This window comes from Mastigoproctus giganteus, chromosome 11, assembly GCF_048544385.1.
Source record: "Mastigoproctus giganteus isolate SK-2022 chromosome 11, ASM4854438v1, whole genome shotgun sequence".
Taxonomy (NCBI): Eukaryota; Metazoa; Arthropoda; class Arachnida; order Uropygi; family Thelyphonidae; genus Mastigoproctus; species Mastigoproctus giganteus.
This window is the reverse complement of record NC_143585.1, coordinates 63,903,533-63,928,230: the sequence shown is the minus strand read 5'-3', so window position 1 is coordinate 63,928,230 and position 24,698 is coordinate 63,903,533. Positions and strand designations below refer to the sequence as shown.

General features: G+C 36.4%; 1 protein-coding gene across 2 annotated transcripts in view; it reads right to left on the bottom strand.

The window, feature by feature from the left end:
• Positions 1-24,698, bottom strand: part of Mys45A (SDA1 domain containing protein Mys45A) — a 199,013-nt gene that overhangs the window by 66,127 nt on the left and 108,188 nt on the right. For both annotated transcript variants that reach the window (XM_090385160.1, XM_090385161.1), the window contains exons 12-13: positions 16,154-16,211; positions 898-956 (exon numbers count right to left, since the gene is read on the bottom strand). In XM_090385160.1, the coding sequence (XP_090241286.1) occupies positions 898-956; positions 16,154-16,211 (117 nt within the window). The remainder of the gene's footprint in view (positions 1-897; positions 957-16,153; positions 16,212-24,698) is intronic.

The window sequence follows — 24,698 nt, the reverse complement described above, 5'->3', positions numbered from 1 at the left end:
AAGAATGAGATGGCAAGACACGATAAAGGCTAATGTCATCAATAGATGAGGAAAGTGGAGTGAAATCAATGATGGAGAGAAGTATACGGACAGGGCATGGTGGCAAGGATTCTTACTACCACCCATGGAACAGCAGAACAATGAGGATGATAATGACTTAATTTCAAATTGTAGATTAATATTTGAAACAAACAACAAAGTTACTATCTATAATAGAAGTCTAGAAAGAAATAATGGGAACAAAACTCCAAAATCTCACCTTTTGATATCTGACCGTCTACATGGCTATATCATGTTTAGCGTGTAATTTAAAAACTAAATGTGTACACGATTTCTGCTACACCTTGTATTACTTTCTAGTAGGGAACTAACATAAATATTTTACTATGTCACTCATGAGAAATGACTATTATTATATATTTCTTCCAGTGAAATATATATTATATATTTCACTGGAACATAATGAGATCATGGGTAAGATCCTTAGTTTTAGCTTTCTGTGTGTTCAAAATGTCACTATCCTTCACACATCGTTCCAATGCCAGAAAGCTCACTGGCTCATGGGATCTCATAAAAGAAGACTTACAATTGTGCAAACAATTTTTAAAAGCAATGGGAACCAACAATACGGGAACAGTCTAGAAACAAACTCTCTTCACCAGAATTCATAATCATAAACCTGGTAATTTTTTATTACCAAAGCATTCCTATTCTTCCACCCCGTTTGTAGTACTTAATTCTTACATTTATTCTTCAAACTCATCTCAGAAAGATGACTGAAATTTTATTATTGCAGTAATGGTTTAAACTTATTCCAAGAGAGAGAGAGAGAGAGAGAGAGAGAGAGAGAGAGAGAGAGAGAGAGAGAGAGAGAGAAGGAGAGAAAGTAATACTTACATCTGGAGGCACAAGTTCATGTGCTGCTTGGGCTGCAAACTGCAAAATTTTGGTTACCTCTATAAATAAATTGATGAAATCCTAATGAATTCAATTTTAAAACAAAATTATTTAAAAATTTAGTCATATAACAAGCATACTACAGGATATACCGTACAAATTTTGGTAACTATGCAAACATTCCTAATTGCTCGGGTAGTTGAAAAAATCCAATTCTTGGAATAGACAAAAATGAAAAGTGCAACTTGGCATTTATGACCACCTGCATTGCAACGAATTGGCCGGTTTATGACCTTGTCCTTTCGGGGACAGGGGCTATACAATAGTGCACTGACGTTCCGCTTGTCACATTATCCTTTTACAGATTACTCTTATATTCACTGTACTCCGATTCCAAAAATATTATCTGGACAAAGGTTTGAATGCACAAAATCAATTTGGATTTACGTGAGAAAAATCAACCATTGATGCTATTTGTTTGTCTTAAATTCTATCCAGAATTCTGATTCAAAGTGAGTCCTCAGCCTTTTTGTAGATTTCAAAGGGGTCTTTGACAGCGTATGGCAGAAAGTGTCCTGGCTAGGTTCAGCGAGGTGGCGGTATCTGCTCCTATCTACCGCCTTCTTGTGGATTACTTTAGTGATCGAAAAATTTTGGTTTCTTCAGGATTTTGTTCTATCTCGAGGTCTGTTACTAGAGGCTGTCCTCAGAGATTCATTCTGGGCCCTGTGTGCTGGAACATGGTCCTTGATGGGTGGCTTTCTGAGGATTGAGGCAACATCCTTCAAGTTGCTTATGCTGATGACCTTGTTATCTTAATTTTCAGAAATTGCAGATTAGATCTGGAAAACAGGGTGAATATCTTAGAGGAGCTTAACATATGGCATTCTACTCACAAACTAAACGTCTCTATTGATAAGACGAAGCAGATGCTGTTGAAAGGGAATCTAAGTTTGAACAGACTTCCTAATATTAAACTGAACAGGGAAACAATTAATTAACAAGAACTTATAAATACCTTGGCATCATTTTGGATTATCAGCTTAATTTCATTAGCCATGATAATTTTATTTTGCAGAAAATTAAAACCTTAACTTGTAAAATTATTAGGTTAACTAGAAACTCGTATGGTATTAAGTCTTCTACTCTTGGTTTGTATTACACATGTATTTTTATTCCAATTGTCTGCTATGCTGCTGAGGTTTGGGCTCTAAAGTTGTAAACTGTATGATTAAAAAGTATGTCACACTCATACGCAACATTTCTTTTTATTGGCTACCAGCAGATCTTGTAGAACTGTGTCGTCGGTAGCATTACAGATACAGGTAGTTCCCAACTTTACGAGTTAATTCGTTCCTAGCACGCACTCGTAAAGCGAAAACTTATAAAGTGGAAATTTATTTCCCAAAGACAATATTAAAAATAGGGGTTACGTTCTCAACAATGAAATTAGTTTATGTTTAAACAATGAATGATTTATCCAAAGAAATGAAAACGTAGCCTGTAAAATCAAACAAATTATAATAAATAAATTATTTAAGACTTACAAATGTTAAAGAATGTTTATTCTTCATCATCACCATCGACTAAATGCACACTCGTTGATCACACATTATTGACTCAGCACTTGTTGGTTTGTTGCACAAGGACTTTTTCTTCAGAAATGCTTCAAGAGGAGTTTATTTTCAAGATAATCTTTTCTTTTCTTTATAAATTTCAATAGCATGCATAAGCATTTTTTAACTGAATGGACAAATTGCAACTAACACGATTTGCACGGAGTAACAAGTTTACGAAGCTTAAAAAAAAGGAATGAAGATTTCAGTAAAGGGGAAATACATTTCACCATAATAACGTAAAAAAAAACCACACAATTTCAGCTCTCAGTATTTTTGCAAATGCAATAACATCGAGTTTACTATCTGTTTATAACTGCTTGCAGTAACAGAAAAGCTCAATAAACCGGAAAGTGCAAATTGGTTTTATTGTTTTCTGGTAGTGAACTCCAGAAATGTGCTTTAGAAAATATCACAAAGCCATTCGAAATTGGTTCTTATAACAGAAAATACGATAACGATGAAATTGTAGTGCATTTTAATAATTTGAATTGGTAACTAATAATTTACACTATAAAAACAACCTTTTAGAGAGTTATGTAGCGAAAATTTCAATTTCCGAGGTCCAACTTACCAAAAAACAATGTGTTATTGGGTTCACATTATGATATTTTCACGATATGATGGTGTGTCTCTGGAACGGCTTAATATCGTAAAGCGGGGTGGGGTACACTGTATTGTATAGCTACATGTGTGGTTTGAAAAGCAATATTTATGAATGTTTAACATTCATTTTTTGCATTTAACATTCATATTTTCGATTTTGTTGATACTTGATATTTGGAAAAAAAAAAACCTCATAAAGCAGGAACTGTCTGTATTATGTCATTGACTCCCAATACAATATGAGATGTTATCTTACCTTCTATATTATAGAAGAAAAACTCTCCCAGTTAGTTTGAGAGGTTTTGCTGTTAATTTTGACATTCAGAAGGATGATATTAAAAGAATTAGATCAGAGTTCTCCGAAAAACTAGGTGTGAGAGTACACGTGAACAGGCGAAGTTTTTACAGCTCCAGCTAACACAGAAGTTTACTTAAATTTTTGCTTTTTTATTGACTTAAATTAGCATATTAATTTATTTTCTAGAGTTGCTTTATATTCCTGGTAACAATACTTTAGTTTAATCTGAACTTAGATAGAGATTTTGTAGGTTATTACTTAGTATCGGTAAGGGTATCTAATCCACGTGTTGGACAAGTTTTGCAGCTCCCGCAAATGTTTTTAATTATATTATATTTATAATAACCACTAAGTTTTTAATTATATTTAGCCATTTTATTGATTTAATTGTTAGATTAAATTATTTTCTATAAGTAGCTTGTAGGCCTAGTCAAGCTCCATGGTTTATTTTGAAAGTAATTAATACCTCGTGTCTGTAGATTTACCGTTTGTAACTTGCCGCCATTGTTATACAATACAACGTACACACTGAACTAGATAACGTAATGTTTAACGGAAAACTAGATAGCGATATAGTAGTATCAATTAATCAGTAAAATTTACAAATCTTATTAAATTTCATTGTCGATTAAATTGTATTTTTTTAACTAAATAAATATAATGACCTAGTTTATACAAACGTTAAATTATAAATTAATACATATAACTTGACAGGAGATAAGAAAGTCATACAACTTAACTCGAAGATAATATTCGATACTGAAATACATATATATAGTTATAACTGCACTGGGATATAAGTTTAGGCTTATATTTTGTACTGGAATTTTATTTGAAATTGAATAGAAATCATCATTCAGACCAGAGCAGCAAAGCAAACTCAAACTAATGGGAGTGCTGTGCGTCAGGGGAGAACTGAGGGGAACGGTTGTCCTCTGAATCACAATCTTTTGAAATGCAGTGCTTGACTGATGTTTGTGGAGCAATCAGGAACGAGACACAATATTGCCAAGGAAAATGTCTTTGTGTGTGCAAGATGTAAGGAGTGTGAGGAAATCAGGCACCAACCCAGCATTGTTATGGGCCTATATGAGAGCTTGAAGGATAGGGTGGATGCCCTTGAAGGATTTAAATTGAGGGCCCATCAAGCTCTCAGCTGCCCACATCAATGCCAGAGCTAGCATTTGAACATCACGCAACACAGTGGCAAACCCCCAAGGCACAATGCATTGGTCCCAAAGGAACTAGTTGTTGTCGGTAACTCTATTGTCAGGGAAACGGGGAACATATTGTGCACAAAGGATGGGTGGAACAGGACCAGGGTCTGTCTACCAGGCAAAAGTTGATGATGTAAAGCAGATATCATCTTTAAGGGGCACAAAGAGTGATATTGTTGTACACGTTGACACTAATGATATTAAGAGTAGGTGACTGGCAGAATTACTCAACAACTACAGATCAATGCTGAAAAAAACGCCATGAGTTAGGGTTGAATTTGAAAGTGTCTGCAATTCTGCCCAGACACGATGGAAGGGAGTAAATGATGAGAACCTTGTCGATCAATTCGGAACTGGAGAGATTGTGCAAGGCTCAAGGGATAGAATTTTTCTCAGCCTGGTCTGTGCTTGTTAACAGGAGAGAATGCTTCTACATGGATGGGATACACTTAAATAGAAAGGGTGCAAGAATATTTGCTGATGCTATTGAGGCAGAGTTAGGTAGGTCGGAAAACTGTTAGCTTGGTGGAGGAAATACACGGACTTATAGATTAACAGTAGCCACTGGCAGAGGTGAAATTGATTATTGCACTGCTTCTATTGAAATGAGCAGCAATCTGGAAAGCAAGGCAATGGGGATTTCCAGGACTGTTGGGAGTCATTGTTTGTTTGTTTGTTTATTTGGTTTTTAGGAGCATTAGCAACTAAGGCCATATTGCTCCGGGGATATGCGGTGGTCATTCCCTGACCTTTCTGCATCCTCCGTATTTGGTGGTCACGGGCTCAAACTCTGGTCTAATCAAGAAGCGTGTGCTACGCACTGCTGCTCCTGCCCACCTGGCTACGGAGGCAGCCTGCTGGGAGTCATAGTGGAACAAGTAAATACATGGGCTGTTAGGATAACTAAGAGTAGAAACAGGTGCATGTATTCTTGGATGTACACCAATGCTGGAGAACAGTTAATAAATTTGATTACCTTGAAGTGTTAGTCAAGACATCAAAGCCAGATAATGTTAGGATATCAGAGATGTGGTGTCACACAGACATAAGCACCGGAATTTGGGGAGTACAATGTGAATAGAAAGGATAAACAGGACAGGACAGGAAGGGAGGTGGGGTTATGCTGTTAGTTAAGAAACACAAAAATCTGAGGAAGTGCATCCAATTGATGTTGATGGACAATGCAATGTTCAGTCTGTTTAGTGTGACTTAAGCACCGAAAGGAAAAATGTGAGTAGGTGTGTGTTATAAGAACATGAATCTTATGAGTATAATGAGCAATTGTACAGAGAAATAGAGTGGGCCAGTAAATCAGTGTCTTATAATGGGGCGATTTTAATTTCCCAGAGATTGACTGGAATTTGTGGGTTTCTCACTCACACACTAGCAAGGCTTTAGTGGATTTATTGGATGATTGTTTTCTACAGCAGCATGTTTGGGAGGCAACTAGAAGGGGGTTTTTTTTTTTTTTTTTTTGGGGTAGTTGTTGGCGCATCGGCTTCTGTGGCCATAATGCACCTCCCAAGGTTTTTGCAGTATTTTGATCCAAGCCTGAGGCGGGATTCGAACCCACAACCTTTGGGTTGCCAGGCAGGCACTTTACCCACCCGGCTAGCCAGGTCGGCGCAACTAGAAGGAGTAATACTCTTGATCTGATTATCAGTAATGATTCGTCGTGCATTAAGAATCTGCAGATAAAGGAACCACTAGGTGGCAGTGATCACAGTGTGCTGACGTGGGATTTCCTCAAAGAGGTTACTACGATCAAGGGTAAAGGGAAGGGCTTTTGCTTTCGTAAAGTTGATTGTGGTGGTCTGAGACAGCATGGGTTTGTTATGGGGAAGTCTTGTCTGACCAATTTGATTGGATACTATGATGTAGTCACAAAGGAACTGGATGCAAAGAATAATTTTGATATCATATATTATGATCTTATAAAAGCTTTTGTTACCGCTGCACATGGAAGTCTGCTCCACAAATTGGAGCAGTTTGGCATTGGAGGCAAATTGCTGCTATGTATAAAGGGATGGTTGAGTGGGAGAAGACAGAGTGGTAATCAATGGACACTGCTCTTTGTAGACTAATGTTATTAGTGGACTCCCCCAGGGTTCAGTGTTGGGTCCATTGTTGTTTTCTGTATTCATTAATGATATTGATGTTATATCGGGCTTAATGTTCAAGTTAGGAGACAATACGAAGGTTGCAGGGTTGTTAATAACACTAATGACAGTAGGCTACTGCAACAGGATCTAGAATAGTTGAGCAGATTGGCTGAGAGGTGGCAACTGAAGTTTAACATTGACAAATGTAAAGTACTGCATATGGGAAGCAGTAACCCCAGAGTAACATATCAACTGTGGTACTACACCGACAGTGGTAGATAGTGAAAAGGAACTGGGGATAATTGTGAAGGCAGATATGAAGTTTTCTGAGCAGTGCAGACAGTCTGCAAGGGTAGCTCATGGTGTCTTGTCAATGATGTAGAAGAATTTTTCTAGCAGGGATAAGGAGGCGATTATCCCCTTGTATAAGGCAATGGTCAGGCCACACCTTGAGTACCGTATACAGGTCTGGAGGCCTCATTTTTAGAAGGATTAGAGCTGTTGGAACAAGTACAGAGAAGGGCAACAAGATTAGTGAATGGAACAAAGGGTTGCTCTTATGAAGAAAGGCTTAGATTTTGCAAATTACATTGTCTGGATACTAGGCACCTGCGAGGTGATCTGATTGAGGTGTATAAAGCCTTGAATGGTTTGACCATGCTCAATGCTAATGGGATGGACAGTTGTAGGATGGATGTGCGGAAGTTTGCCTTTAGCCAGCGGGTGGTTGATTGCTGGAACAAACTTCCATCAGTCGTTGTAGAAGTTGATAGCTTAAACAGATTCAAGGTAGAACTAGATAAACATTTGGAGCAAGTGGATGGGTGAAATAAGGAGGTTTTTTTTGGCTGATGCTATATAAGCTTGCTTTCTTGCATCATGTGGCTTTGCTAATGCTAAAAGACAAAGGCCATGACCTTCCCAGGAGTGAGTAGCAAAATGATTGGGTGCATTCTGGACTAGGAAGAACAAATTATAAATTTTTACCTGAAGTCTGACTATAAGAAACAATGTGCTTGGTTTATTCCTGGACTGTTCCCTACATTTCTGATTACTGGTCACAGAAATATAAATTCTGAACTGTCTGCTACTTCTCTTTGTCAGCGTGGTGCTCTTGAATCTGTTGAACAGCTCATTTTTGATTGCCCATATTATATTGATATAAGAAATGAATTTCATCTGTTGACCAATGTTTAGGTTGATACTGAATTGCTGGACTTTCCCATGAATAAGGAGAATTTCAATGCTTTCACCTTGTTTGCTGAAAGATTATTCAAGAGTAGGAAGAGTATTGCTAATGTTCAAGTGACATAATCCTGTTATGGTTCTAAGGTGAACACTCTTTATGAGTTGACTCTTTCCGTGGATTTCCAATTTTCTTAATCAATTTGTTAAGTTGTAACTGTGATTGAGATTTTTGAATTATTTTGTTTAGTATATAGAAATATCTAGTGAAGGAAGCTCTTTCACTAAGGGACAGATTTGGGATGTTTAATGCATAAAATTGCAATTTGAAATATCATTATAAAATGTCTTGTGGAGGCAGTAAATCAGTCTGTTTCTCTCAGGGCTTGATTATGGATGTATATATTTTGTAAGATGTAAATGGTGCCTTTTTTTTTTTTTATTTAGTTTAATTATGATCTCTTTTCATCTTCCAGGAGATACCTCTTTCTTTATCCCCTTCCTTTTATCTCTTTCCTTCCCTCCCCATTTCCCATACTTCTCAAGCTATCTTCCTGCTCCTATTCTTATTGGGGTTTTCAGAATTTTTTTGTAATCTCCTCCTACGTGTCACCTCCTGGAATGTAGTCCCTGGCATGCCTCCTCCTGGCTAAGGTTGGGAGTCAAGGGGGCAGGAAACTGGATGTCCCCTGGCTGCAAAGTTGCCAGATGCCAACACTCATACTTACACACCTACACACTTGCCGGCTTTGGCTTTCACATGCTACTGCGGCTTATAGGGGAAACCCTGGAGACCACAATCAGAACAAACACACCTTGACATTGTCTTGTATTCACTGAACCATAAATTTATTTTGGGGCTTCTAAGAACTTTCTATGTAGATCATGTTACTGTCATTTTAATAAAATCAGTTAGAAATGAACCCTTCCTTCAGTAAAATGTCTACTAACAAAAGAAAGTCTCTCTCGATTTGCGAAAAAGTCAAAATTATTCGTGAGTTAGAATGTGGAGCAAAAAATGTTGAAGTGTGTAAAAAGTTTCTTTGTTCTCTTCAACAGTGATGACATTGTAAAAGAATAAACATGTTTATATATTGGCACTGGAAAAGAACGCAACCAAAAAAAAAAAAAAATTAGAAAGTGCGAGGTTACACACACCGATAAAGCATTTCTTCAATGGTTCACTACACAACGAAGTGCTGAATTTTCAATAGATGGTCCCGACCACTAAGGTCCAAGTGGAAAAATTTGCTAAACAATTTGGGCACAACAATTTTATATATGTAACAATGGTTGGCTGAATCGATTTAAAAACCAAATAAATATATAAAATTGTTTTATATTTTATATATATATTTTTATATATATTAGAGAAAAAAATTTTTTTTTTTCTCTAATATTTCTTTTGTTTTTTGAATCTATCTTTTTATTAAGTTATTGAGAATTAAAAAAAAAATAGGAGGTAGATTTAACCATCACTGATATAGTGAGTAATGGCTATCATGAGGAAATTTTGTCGGTCCCTTAATGCTCATTATAACCAAGTTCGACTGTATTCTGATATTCCTAAAAATTAATTGTATTTCTGGGTGTATTTTTAGTACTAATTCAAAAATATGCAAACTGTTTTCTTAGATATACATTCCATGTATATGCAATGAGTACCACTTCCTTTGTGACTGACAAGTATAGGCATGCCCACATGTGTTCAGACACGTCAAGAGTTTTCTGGTGCAGTCGTGAAAACTGATATTTGCTTCCAGCATAATTTTCATATCTGTATCTTTGAAAAAAGGTAATTTACGGTTGTATGAACATTGCAGTAACTATGTTGTGGTGAAACAATGGCAGGATATAACATCATTTGTGAAAAATGTATATGTTGCATATTTTGAAATTAAATTAGGTGACCAAAATAAAAGTTGGGCCTTCCGTAAAGTTTGCTTTACATGTGTGGAGGGCTTGCAATTGTGGAATGTGGTGAAAAGAAAGCCACGACATTTGTCATTCCCATGGTGTAAAGGGAACCTCAGGATCATACAATTGCTACTTTGTTCCATAAATGTAGCAGTTTATAATGCAAAGAATAAGAAGAGCACTGTGTAGCCCATCAACATTACTTCAGCTGTAAGGCAAGTACCCCTGGACCTGAACTACGTGTAATCTCTTCTACCAGTTGTTCTTGTAAACATACCATCAGATTCTGAATCTGCCATTTGGGATCCGGAGCATGATATAAACCAATGTAATGAGATATACTTAAATAGCAGATACTTAAAATGTAAGAATATTTGCTGATGGGGGGAGATTCACAGACTAACTAGAGCTGCAGGCAGAGATGTAGGTGATTCTTGCACTGCTTCTGTCAGAAAATGCAGTGATCCGGAAAGCGAGGTTGGGGATTTCAGGCCCTGCTGTGGGTCATCATGGAACCAGTGAATACAAGTGCTGTGCAAGGATAACTAAGAGAACGAACATGTGCAAGAATCATTTGCACCTCTGCCAGCGGTGACTGTTAGTCTATTAGTCTGTGTGTCCCCCCCAAGCTAACAGTTTTCAGACCCACCTAACACTGCCTCGACAGCATCAGCAAATATTCTTGCACCTTTTCCATTTAAGTGTATCCAATCCTTGTAGAAGCAGTCTCTCCTGTTAACAAGCATAGACAAAGCTGAGAAAAATTCTACTCCTTCAGCTTTGCACAATCTCTCCAAGGCCAAATTGATTGACAAGGCTCTCATCATATACTTCCTCCTATTGTGTCTGGGCAGAATTGCAGACACTTTCAAGTTTAACCCTAACTCAGGCTTTTTTTCAACATTGACCTGTACTTGTTAAGTAATTCTGCCGGTCTCCTACTCTTAATATCATTAGTGCCAATGTGTACAATAATATCACCTTTTGTGCCCTTAAAAATTGATATCTGCTCTACAACATCATCAACCTTTGCCCCTGGCAGACATACCCTGGTCCTGTTCCACCTATCCTTCTTGCACAATATATTCCACGTTTCCCTGACAATAGAGTCACCGACAACAACTAGTTCCTGTGAGACAAGTGCATTTTGCCTTGGGGATTGCTGCTGTGTTGCCTAATATTCAAGTGCAAACTCTAGAATTGATGTGAGCAGCTGAGAGCTTGATGGCCTCTCAATTTAAATCCTTCAAGGGCATCTATCCAATTCTTCAAGCTCTCATAAAGGCCCATAACAATGCTGAGTTGGCACCTGATTTCGGTAACAAGAGGAAGCAATACACTTGATTTGGTTATCATCAATGATTCTACATGCATTAAGAATCTGCAGGTAAAAGACCCACTGGGTGGCAGTGATCACAGTGTACTAATGTGGAATTTAATTAAAGACATAAATACTGTCAAGGGTAAAGGGAAAGGGTTTTGCTTTTGTAAGGGTGACTACAGTGGTCTCATTTTAAATTCTATGCAGTGGGACTAATTGCTAATGTTACCAACAGCAAATTCTAAATGGGAACCATTCTTCTTTGAATGGTTCTTCCCTAAACCATCCAAATAATCTACTCTGGAGCCCCCACTTTAGGAAGGATGTAGATCTGTTGGAACGGGTGCAGAGAAGGGCAACCAAATTGATGAAGGGAAAATGATGCTCTTACCTAGAAAGGCTTCAACCCTGCAATTACAGCATCTAGAGGCTAGGCTCCTGTACGGTGATCTGATTGAAGTGTTTAAGGCCTTGAATGGATTGAGTAAGCTGAATGTGAATGGCATTCTTCCTCTTGCTGAGACTATACACATTGAATGGATATAAATTAAAATTGGGAATGGTTTCAGGATAGATGTGCAGAAGTTTGCCTTCAGCCAGTGGGTGGCTGATTGTCAGAATAGCTTCCATACATTGTTGTGGAAGTGAATAGCTTGAATAAATTCAAGGAAGAACAAGACAAATTCTTGGAAGGTAAAGATCTTCTGGAAGGTCTGCTGAGTGTTTAGGGTCAAGACTAAAATCCAAGAATCTGCTGGTCCCAGGAACAGTCTTTTCATGGTCTAGAGCAGTGCTACTCAAAGTGTGGTCCACAGACCAGTGCCAGTCCGCGACGAATTGAAAATTGGTCACAGATGTTACCGGTCTGCAATGAATTGGAAATAAAAGAAACTGGTCCTTCATCACAGATGGTTTGAGAAGCACTGGTCTAGCATCATGAAAAAGAATTGGTTCTCATTTTTCCAAAGAAAGCTCAATGACATATTATAACAACATTCTTGCAGTTATGAACTTTTTTGAAATTTTCTACCAACCAACGGAAGTGGAAGCTAATCGAAACAGCCGCTGTGAATGGTGGTGCTTGTGAACATCTTCACATCTGTGGTTGTGAAGATTTAGTGATCCTTCGAAGCAAAACCTCAAAGGAGTTCTCCTTCACAGTGGAAACAAGTATGCATCTATTCCTGTAGCCCATCAGCACACTTAAGAAAACTATAAAAATGTTACCAAAATCTAACCAATATTGGAAGGCATAAATATGAATTTGCATTATATTTTTTTAATGCTAAGTATGGGAATAAAAAAAATTATTCTTTTTATTCTGGGCAAGCACTATGCCCCCAGCATCAAAATCAATTCTCCAAAACCTATCTAATTTCATCACCTTCCAACGGATTAACTATGTCTCTCCATCTAAGTGAAACTCATTAGTTCCCAAATCCACTTCATTTCTGTTAAGGTCAATTTGAACTGTCAAAACGTTTTTGGATAAGATTATAAAGGAGTCAACGTGAATTTCAGCTATCCCAATCTATGGATATAAGCAATATCGATCAGGTTGGGTTGTGTAGAATATGTGAGATAAGTAAGGCATAGTGTTATCTATAAATGGTATGTAATCGATGGTTGGTTGACTAGCAGGATGAAAAACTTAGTTTCCCAGAGAGGAGACATGCAACCCCAAAAAAGTTATCATGATGCCAACTGAACTTAAGCCTTTTCTTTTCCATACATTATGGAAGAACAGCAGTTGTGGCCACTGTGTTGATTGAGAATTGTTAGAGTAATAACTAAGCACTCTCCCAGCAGTGCTACTGATGAAATGAATTTTGGAATGTTGAAGAATTGTTGAGACTTATTTCTATAAATTTATTTTATTTTATTTTATTTTTTTAATTATTTCTATATAAAGAAGACATATATAGTAGAACCGAAGAGTTTCAGAGTGTTTGAAACAGCCACTGTGAATGGTGGTGCTTGTGAGGTTTCAAATTAGAATCCTTGTGGTTGTCACAGACATTCTCTCAGATATGCCAGACAAGCTGTACTTGCTACCTGGGAGTCTAGAACGCTGATGAAATTGATATTCAGATGATACTCAAGTCAAGTGGACCCAATTTCGGTGAAGCCCGGACGGTCTGTGTCAGCCAAATCATTTGCTTCCACCTTCACAATGGTGGGACTGTTAGTATAACCTCCATGCACAAGCACACGGTGAGTGACCACCTAGGTGTGAACCAACATAAGCAGAGGTCGAGGTGTGGCACGCACACCACATAGAGGAATGCCACCCCTCTGTGTTACCAGGCAGTACTAGATGACTCATCAACACCACCACTTTGCTTATTGGAGGCTTGAAGTGGTGGAACCCATGTTAAGTCTCCAGAGCTAAGTTCCGGTCAACCCTTCCCCATCTCTTCCATCGTGCAGTATGATTGATGACTTTTGAGGTTATGATGAACATCATGGGGACATCCAATCTTCCTTACATTTCGAGGGTACAGCTCTAAAACGATGTTCGCAGGGCAGCCGCTAGTTAGTACACCGAACTCTCTAGGAGGCTTCTGGATCAGCTAGTGTATAATCTTGCTACCTCTATTCTGCCAGATAGTGACTCGAGGGAGTCTGAGTAGTGTGTATGCGGGGAGCATTGTCGAGGCCACGTTATGTCAAGGATCTGGGTATATTCTTACCATGTGTACGCCATATCCAAAAATTTCATTACTTCATACAGCATGTCCTGCCCACTTTTTCTTACTATTGAATACACCACGAATTGTCAAATTAATAGAGTAAGCTTATCTGTGAAAAGATCTAAACCTCCCAAACACTTCCTAATTCATTTCTCAAATATACGTGGTCTCAATTCTAATCTCAATGATGTCCATTTCCACTTGCAGTCTGCCAAACCCCCATATACTTTTTCTGGCAGAATCTCAGTTATTGGTAAATTCAACTACTGCTCATCTCGGTTGTCGAAATTATTCCCTGTATGATTCCTTTTGCCTCAAAGGTGGTACTTGTGCATATGCCCGTTCCGATATTCCTGGTCAGAGACTTGGTAATTTGGAATTACCTCTTTGCGATCTTCTCTGGCTTAAAATCTCTCTACCTCATTGTGTCAAATTCATCTGTTGTCCCTACCCTTCTCCCAACTCCACTAATCACTTGGAGCTCTTTGACTTCCCCTCTTTGCAACTTGACTTTCTCCAGTCCAACTTTCTTAACAGTGAGGAAATTTTCCTTGGTGATTTTAATGTTCACAATTCCAGCTGGCTTCCGTTTTCTAGCCATACTGACCCAGCTGGTCAAGATGCTGAGGCTTTTGCAATTACTAATGACCTTGCACAGATTGTTCATTTACCTACAAGAATACCAGACAATCCTAACCATACAGCCAACGCACTTGATCTTTTTCTCACAAACAACCCTTCTAAGTACACAGTCAAAGTGAGAGGTCCTTTAGGCACCTCAGATCACAACTTGGTGATTGTCTCTTCTCCAATGGAGCCTTTATCTCATGGCTATTCCCAACCTCGTATTTTTCGGCATTACAAAAATGCAAAATTAGATGACCTGCGAGATTTATTTTCTTCTTTTCCTTGGTAGGATTACTGTTTAAAAACTTCTGATGTCAACCTTTGCTCAGATCGTGTCAGTAAAATAATTCTTGCAGGAATGGAATCCTTCATTCCACACTCCACTTTAAAATCTCGTCCTTTATCTAAACCTTCGTTTTCCAATAAATGTGCTAAGGCTGTTCAAGAGAAGAACATTGCATATCGCAATTGGCTTGTTTCTAATTCCTGTCCTTGTCCTGCTCAATCAGCTTCAACTTTTCGAAAATTTGCTACCAATTCCTTAAATGCTGATCTCCAGGTAATTCTCCAGTGGGGAAAAGACAACTTAGCTAATTTCAATCCTTCTAAAACTCAGTCTTGACTTATATCTCGCAAAAAGGATTCTTCTGCTCCTATGCTTATCTTTGGTGACACTCCGATTTCTAGGCAAAATGATATATCTCTTTTCGGGATTACCCTGACTTCTAATCTCTCTTGGCACAAGCACATTACAAATATTACTTCCTCTGCATCTAAAAAACTTGGTTTTCTCTTTTGCTCGCGGAATTACTTTTCTTCCAAACAGCTGTTCACTCTGTACAAATCGCAAATCTGCTTTACCATGGAATATTGTTCCCACATCTGGGGTGGTGCCCACAAAACCTCTCTCAGGCTTCTAGATTCCATTCAGAAGAGGGCAATTAGGTTAGTTAATGACTCATATCTCTAACAGAGTCTCTACACTCGCTGTCTCATAGACGTACTGTTTCTGTTGCATGCCTCTTCTACAGATATTTCCATGGGCACTGTTCTTCTGAATTGGCTTCTACAATTCCCCCTCTCTCTTTCAAAACAGTCCAAACATGTGCCGCCACCAGCCAACATCCATTTACTGTTCAACTTCAAACTCACAGAACCAACTTTTCATCTTCCTCGTTTATTCATTCAACTTCCGTTTTCTGGAACAACCTTCCTTCATACGTATTTCTTGAAAATTACAGTCTACAGAAGTTCAAGTCCAATGTCAACAAATATCTTCTTTTGTCTTCTCAACCTCCAACCCAAGCACGGTACTAAGTACTATAGGTTCTAATACCTCTCGTGTTTGGGGTTTACACAAAAAAAAAAAAAAAAATATGGAAACATCATTTGATTAGGTCATATGAGAAAGCCTTTTTTCCGGATGCTTACAAAACTTTGTTTTCTTACTCAAAGTTACAACATACTGGCATGTTCTGTACAAAAAAATTTACTAACACACACCTTTCCTAGCATCCAACTGACTAAACAGGTGTGCACAATATGCATCAGTACATGTGCTCACATGCACAGGCATTGCACACTCTGAAAGTTCCCAAAATTTTTGGTTTACATCTATAAATTCAATAAAAAATTTACAAAACAAATTTTTAGAAATTGAAAAAAATAAATTACCTCTTTGATGGGGTTGGATAAACCTTTGTAAAAGAGGATAAAAGTTGAATACAAAAAGCTGGAATAAATTAATCAATTATTAAACATTCCCTTCATATAAAATATTCAGTAAATGAGAAAAATATATTAATCTATGAGTTTTAAATATGAAACTAATTTACGATTTAATTAAATTCATTAAATACATTAAAATTAAGAAATGTTCAAATACTCAATGAAAACAATATGCATAAATCAAAATATGTAAGAACCACTTTTCAGTGTAATATGACAATGATCAGAATTTTTTAAACTTTTAATCATAAACACATTTTTACTATAAGATTAAATCATCACATTTATTCCACAAAAATAAATATTAAAAAATATATGATGAAAACGGATGTTTCGCACACACACACACACACACACACACACACACACACACACACACACACACACACACACACACACACACACACACACACACACACACACAGTTTCGATTAAAAAATTATTTATAAAACTACCTATAAAATGGATGACAAAAATAAATTACTAGCAGTGTTAAAGGGTCTTAAATTTCATTTCAAAGAAACAAATGATTAATCTTATCATTTTAAGATTTTTAAAATGACCCGAAAGAGAGTTTTCCAGTATTTATCATTCTGAAGAAGCTCTGCTTGGCGGCGATCATTAACTACCCTACCAATCTTTACATCATCTAAAAATTTATGTATCATGCCCTCTATCCCTTCATTAATGTCATTTAAGAAAATCAAAAACAATAGTGGTCCCAATACTGATCCATGGGAAACCCCACTTCTTACATTAACCCAATCTGAGGAATAACCATTTATCCCAACCCTCTGCCACTTGCCCTGAAGCCATCCTGCTATCCATCTAAGGATTTTCCCTGTAATTGCAACTTATAAAGTAACTGCCCATATGGAACTGAGTCAAATGCTTTGCTGAAATCTAAAAAAAAAAAAAAATAAAATAATCCAGCTCATGGATGACCCTGTCAAAATAGCTAACCAGTTTTGTTAACAGGATTTTCCCTTTACAAAACCACAATGCGGATCCTTCAGAATTCCATTTCTATCTAAATGATCCTGAATTTCATCCTTGATCATTGCCTCCACGATTTTCCCTACTACTGATGTTAGACTGACCGGTCTATAATCTATATTTTCCCATTCTAAGTGTAATTATAATCTATAATTACACTTAGAACCACCCTTAACGTATTGGAGATGCGCTGGCACTTTTCCAATCCAACTGAATCTCTCGAGTTCAATGGTGCCCTCATAATCAACTTCAATGGTTCAATGCACTCACTTGCCACCTCCTTTAAAATTATAGGGTATATATGCCATCAACCCCAGGAGCCTTACTCATTTGAAGGCTCGAAAGTTTTTTCATTAAATAATCATGTGAAATTTCAATATCATTAATTTATATATTTTTCAACTCCATTCTGATAATTTTTCGTTGACATAAAGGGTTTTTCTTCTGTAAATATCGATGAAAAGTAACTGTTGAGTTCATCTGCAATGTCAGCTGGAGTATCTAATACTATCCTACGTCCATTATAAGGGTCTGATCTGGTTTGTCCTTCCTTTCTCTGCATTTATATATGTGAAGAATTCCTTATCTCCACTCTTTGTCAGCAATTTCTCATAACCTGTCTTTGCCAGCCTAACCTTTTCTGTGGCACTATTTCAGTTTGTAGTATTTCAATATGTAGCTGTTATAGGCTTCAGTACTTTTTTATTACTCATAACTTTTCCATGCCATCTTTTTGTACTCAAGTATTCTGGCAACTTCATTATTCATCCAACTTGGAACCCTCCTCATGGAGTATTTTTTTAATGGTATATATATATATATATATATATATATATATTCATTCAAGATATTCATATTCATTCAAAGACTTCTGTGATTAATGTTTTAAAAGTATAGCATAACTATGTGTATTTTAGTGCAACTGCATCATTTATACACAGCTAATTATAGTTTAGCAAATCTGCAATAGCAGCATCGTTTAAGTTACATCTCATATTGTGACTACCTTCACGACGAGTTGCCATGACACTGCACTACTTTGAATAAGTAACGCTTCACCCGAAGGAGAAGACTATTGTTACTTATTCTCAGTGGATACCACCACCCAGACGGCACCGTTTCAGGGCTATTTTGCCCTTCTTCGGGTTTAGGTATCCAAGTGATGTAATGATGACAAAACAGTTGTGAAGTATATTTCCACAATATGAGAGATACCTGATGGTGTATGATATAAGTTAAGACTCTAATGCATTAAGGGCTTAAGCCTCAAGCTGTGAAAGAGATTAGATTATGTGTATTTTAGTGAAATTGCATCATTTATACACAGCTAATTATAGATTAGCAAATTTGCAATAGCAGCATCGTTTAAGTTACATCTCATCATTACATCACTTGGGTACCTACCCACCCACCGAAGAAGGGCCAAATAGCCCTGAAATGGTGCTGTCTGGGTGGTCTTATCCACTGAGAATAAGTAACAACAGTCTTCTCCTTCGGGTGAAGCGTTACTTATTCAAAGTAGTGCAATGTCATGGCAACTCGTCAAGGTATTCACAATATGAGATGTAACTTAAACGATGCCGATATTGCAAATTTGCTAATCTATAATTAGCTGTGTATAAATGATGCAATTGCACTAAAATACACATAGTTTAATCTCTTTCGCAGCTTGAGGCTTAAGCCCTTAATGCATTAGAGTCTTAACTTATATCATACACCAGCAGGCATCTCTCATATTGTGGAAATATACTTCACAACTGTTTTGTCATCATTACATCACCCACCTTAATGCATTAAGGCTTAAGCCCTTAATGCATTAGAGGTATACCATAATTCAATTGTATTTGCTCTCTGTGAGATATCTACCCAATTAATAGAGGCCATGTGACACCTTAAGCCAACATAATTTCCTTTCCTGAAATTATGACCCATTCCTTTGCCTTTAACTACTGCTACCTCTCTTTCCATCGTAGAACTCTGTGATCACTTCCTGCTACTAGTTCCTGTACTGTTAGCTCTATTATGTCATCTGGTTCATGGGTGATGATTAGGTCTAGAATATTCTTTTCTCTAGTACTTTCTCTGACATGTTGATACAAATACCAATCATCTAGTTTATTTAAAAATTTTGTCCCTCATGTGAAGTTTCCTTCCCCTTTGCTCCAATCAATTGGAGGCAAATTGAAACCACCCATAATAAGACATTCACACTTACTTGCCCATTCCATTTGCACATAGAGGCTGTCATAATAATCTTCACAATCACCTGGCCTGTAGATTACTCCCACTCTGGTTATACCTTTGCTTCCAACCATTCTATATCAGCATGCAAAACATCTGAATCAGGGAAGGCTTTCATGTTCTCAGGATGCTTTTGATAAGAAGCATGACCCCACCTCCCCTTCTATCTGCCCTATCCTTCCTAAATACATCGTACATACAGTGCTGAAACTCATCATTCCCTATCTCTGGGTGGCACCACATTTCCGTAAGCCCTATTATGTCCACATTACTTGTCTTAACCAGCATTCACTCATTCACTCATTTTATTCAATACAATTCTGCATCATTACTGTATAAACAATTAAGACTTAGTGTTCTTGTACAGATAACTGCCCTAATACACCTCTTGAAGCTTGCTTCCCTGGCATTATCTACCTGCTCATTTGAAATGTTTCGGCCCTCAAAACATCTTGCTAATATGTTCTGTTGTGGTAACAAACAAATACTCTTGAAGTATGTGCAAGAGTTAATTTGACCAATACTATTAGATAAACGCGTATCTATATTACCCTTGTCCCCTCAAACTAGCAGTTTCCCTGAACCTTTAAGGTATCCTCAATAATACTGGCTAAAACTCTTGCACCATCTTTGTTTAAATGTATCCCATGTCCACAAAACAGATTTCTTCTACCTACAAGTGCAAACCAAGCTAATAAAAATTTCCCCCCGATAGCCTTGCAGAGTCCTTAAAGTCTTGAGTTAATTCACAAGGCTTTCGGCATATAATCCCTCCTATCGTGCCTGGGCAGAACTGCAGACACAGATATTTTGACCTGACTTAGGCATTTCTTCAGCATGGTCCTATATTTGTCTAAAAAATTGTCAATTTGTGTGCGCTTAATATCATTATTCCCCACATGAATAGTAATATTCTCTTTCCCCCCTCAAAATCTGACAATCTGTTGGTGACATGATTATTTGCCACTCCCGGCAGACATAACATAGCTGGTTCTAGTCGACCTATCCTTATTATAATCGACCTAGCGGATAATCATAGCTCACCTGGTGATTCTCGAGGGCAAGCACCGTTTTTTCAGCGATTCAAATTCTTCTAGCAATGCACCAAATTGTAACTTTAGATCGGTAGACTCTGTATAACGGTTAGAAAGAAAAGAATCGCCAGGTGAGCTATGATTATCCACTAGGTCGACGCTGGAATACATGCCAAAAGTTCTGCATATGATGAAATCATGATTTACCCGGAAATCGCCATCAGCTAGTTCCATATGAGTCATGATACCCTCTGACAAAATGTTCAAGGTGGATCTTGTCACAACTACTGCTAATTTTGCTAAATACCTCAGAAAGTAACCTTAAAAAATTATACTTATAATATTATAAAAATTAAATTTATAAACTAGTACAGAAAACAAACATATCAAAATAAACTTTACAATAAATTAAATAAATTATTTAAAAGCAATTATATAACCTCCTTAGCCCTAATATAATCTGCTCTGATCACTATGCTCTCCCCTGCACTTCCCAGGAGCAATATGAAGACACGTCTACTCACTGCAAATGCCAACAATCGAATTAAAATGTCTTGCTCATTCTCTTTTAAAGGCAAGGGGTATTATGTAATTGTAATTTTCTCTTAAGGCACACATTGTCTTTCATTTCTACAAACAAAAATAGTAGAAGTCCAATAATTCAGCATCTACAGGGCTGTGACAGTGTCAGACTATCAAATACCCTTTGCATGCAATCCAGTTCCAGTTTTTGTATTTACTGATGGAATCAAAATAAACAGTGTGATGTGGTTAAAGTTTTAGGATTGTTTTTTTTATTCTAAATTGTTGTTTTGGGAACATTGCTGCAATTGGAAAGGCTTTATTTGGAGCATATTGGAACTTGAAACATGATCTCATCTAAGTATCAAACAAGATTATTACAAAATATTTTTATTTATGTGAGATCTGATCCCAGCTACCTCTACTGTCTGAGCATTTAATAGTAGCCTCTCTTCTATTAGACCTGTACTTAGCTAGGTGACCATATTTTTTTTAGAGAAACTAGGACATACCCATTTTTAAAAAGAGGACAAAACCAGGACATTTTAAAATTTTTTATTAACAGAAAATTATGAATGTTATATGATTTATTGATAAAATAGAAATTTCTTCTGATAAAATAAAAGACATTCTTTTAAACATACACTTAATACTTTTAAAAAATTAATATTTTCTAAGATTTTTGGCTGTTTTTTAGTTATTTGATTTTAAAATTCTTGGCATTTCTTTTTCATATTATGTGTAGTAAACAATAAGCCTTTATTTACTTCAAACTGTAACAGGTTTCTTCCCTTTTGGTCATTGAATGTTCATCAATGAAGACCGAATATAGAAGGAATAAATACTATAATTTTTAATAATTCAGAACTTAATTCTAAAGTTTGACAAAGAAACACATTCCTTATGCAGTAGTTCATCAATTTCTTATTTTTTCCGCGAATTTTATACCATGAAATTAATGAACAGCCTTGAAGAATGGATAGGGTGACTATATATTTTTTATGAAAACTAGGATAGCAGAGGAAGAAATTAATTTTAGGAAGAATACAAAAATAGGACTATAAATTTTTTTTATTGCAAAAGATAAAAAACAGAAAATAGTGGCAAAATAAAATACATCTTGTTGACATAAAAATTAAATAGGTATTCTTTTAAAAAAACATTTAATAATTCACTGAAATTAATATTTACTTGAAGATAAAATTTCTGCTAAAACTTCTGGTTCATTAATTATATGGTTGTAAAATTCTTCACATGTCATTTGCATATTATATACAGTAAATAATATTCCTTTAACAGCTTCAGTTTTTAATTGGTTTCTTTCCTTTGTTCACTGACTATTTATCAATGAAAATACACGTTCAACATTTGCATTGTGGCCAAATACACAAAAGATGAATTGTACGATTTTTAGTAACTCTGAAGTTAATTCAGAAGTTTTACATTGTTTAAAAAACATCACCCATTTCTCATTTGCAGTTAATGTATTCCATTTCTCATTTTCTTGTTGTGTTTCCAAGAATAACTTTAAATTATGCCATTGATCAAACAGTTTTACATCATCGACTGTGACTCCCTTCTCACAAAGATATTCTAAGCAGGAATGAACATTGTCCCAAGAAGGAATTTCTGCCAAATTGGTCCATTCTAAGATTTGAAACTCATCTAATGGTTTTAACCATGATTCAATATATTTTAAAGTATGGCCATACAAATTCTCGATTTGAACTCTAAACTGTGTGACTTCGTTTTCCTTATCCTTTTCTGTTGCAATTTTTAGTATTGAGCACACTTTTAACAGAAGAAATTTATTGGTTTTCCTCTCCTTGAGCAAATGAAAAACAGTCTTAAGGATTTTCTGCACTTCACAATTATTGAAATACAGTCTCTTTCAATACGTTTTATATTTTCTTGAAAAACTGACATGAATGAATGAGCGAATGAAAGGTGTTCAGATGTTCTTTCAAATCAAGTTTTCCTTTATTTGCAACAGAAATAACACTATTGCAAATGATACAGATTACATCATGTTTAGTTTTACCTTTCTTGAATGAAGGATGTTCTTGAAGCATTTCATTAGTTACTCTCATTCATATCATCTTCAAAAAATATTTGCAATATTGCTGGTGAATCTTCCAGTGACAGAAAATAAGATTTAAACCCTTCATAAAGTTCTAAAATGCAATTTATGGCTGGAAAGAGAGATAACCATCACGTTTTGTATAAATATTGCTTATACTTTGTCTCTAAAAAATTGCAAAAGTCCTTTAATGATTCAACTCTCACAGTATAAATAGAGAAATTATTGTAGATTACCATAACCAGCATTTCTATATTGACTGGTAGCCCATCAAAAATATAATGCACAGTATTATTTAAAATGTATGCTGGACAACCAATTCCAATTAATTTATCATTAAGTTTTTCTTTTAGTTTAAAATTTAGTTCCACCGTTTTGATAGTCAAAGTACTGAATTAAAATTGGGAATATTTTCAGTGAACCATGATTGCTAGCATCTTTTGAAATGCTTATATATGGTATGTTCTTTAAATCATTCATTACAAGATCAATTGTATGTGGTCCAAAAATATTATTTATGATTGCCTCAGCCTTAGTCCTGCCACACAACATTTTTTGCAAATATGTGAATCGGGAAACATTCTTTTCATTAGCAGAATCCAACAATCCAGCAAGAGGTATGATTGGTGATGCATTACTGTATGATATGCTGCCATGCCTTCAGAAGCTCTGATGAGTTTAACATCCATGTTAGGTACAATAAATTTTTCCAAAACATTTGATGAAGCCGATGCACATCTGGTGTTACGCTTATGTTTTTCAGTGTTCAGATGTTCTTTCAAATCAAGTTTTCCTTTATTTGCAACAGAAATAACACTATTGCAAATGATACAGATCACATCATGTTTAGTTTTACCTTTCTTGAATGAAGGATGTTCTTGAAGCATTTCATTAGTTACTATGCACTTCCTTTTTCCCATGTTTTTGCAGCAATACTGCATACCATACATTGCTTTCTTTTGAAAAACAGTAGCAACTACTTGCCAGGGATAAAAACATAAAACGATACTTTGATATTATTGATGTTTTTGCTGCGATAATGCATACTGCGGCACTTTTCTGTTATAGCCACTGTAACTTCTGCGCTATCTATTGGCGGCCGCATAAGCTATAACGCTCTCCATTGACGTAGATATGCCAGCACGTGTGGTCTGTGATATTTAATGATAGCGCAGCAGTCACGGTGGATATAACAGAAAAGTACCCGTACTGTAAGTACCATAATTTATTTGGGTATCACGAAATGATGCTTAAATTAATACAGAGGGTGTAAAAATTTAAAGTGAATGTAAATCTCGAGTTGTAAATAGAAAAACTAGGACAAACAAGGACAAATTTTAAACATCCGCAAGGATGTCCGAGGACACCTTAAAAAAGAGGACATGTCCTCAGAAACCCAGACGTATGGTCACCCTACCTGTGCTAGGGAAGGGCTGATGGAGTCATAATAAACAGTGTGATGTGGTTAAATTTTTAGGATTTTTTTTTTATTCTAAATTGTCGTTTTGGGAACATTGCTGCAATTGGAAAGGCTTTATTTGGTAAATACTGGAACTTGAAACATGATCTCATCCAAGTATCAAACAAGAAGATTATTACAAAATATTTTTATTTATGT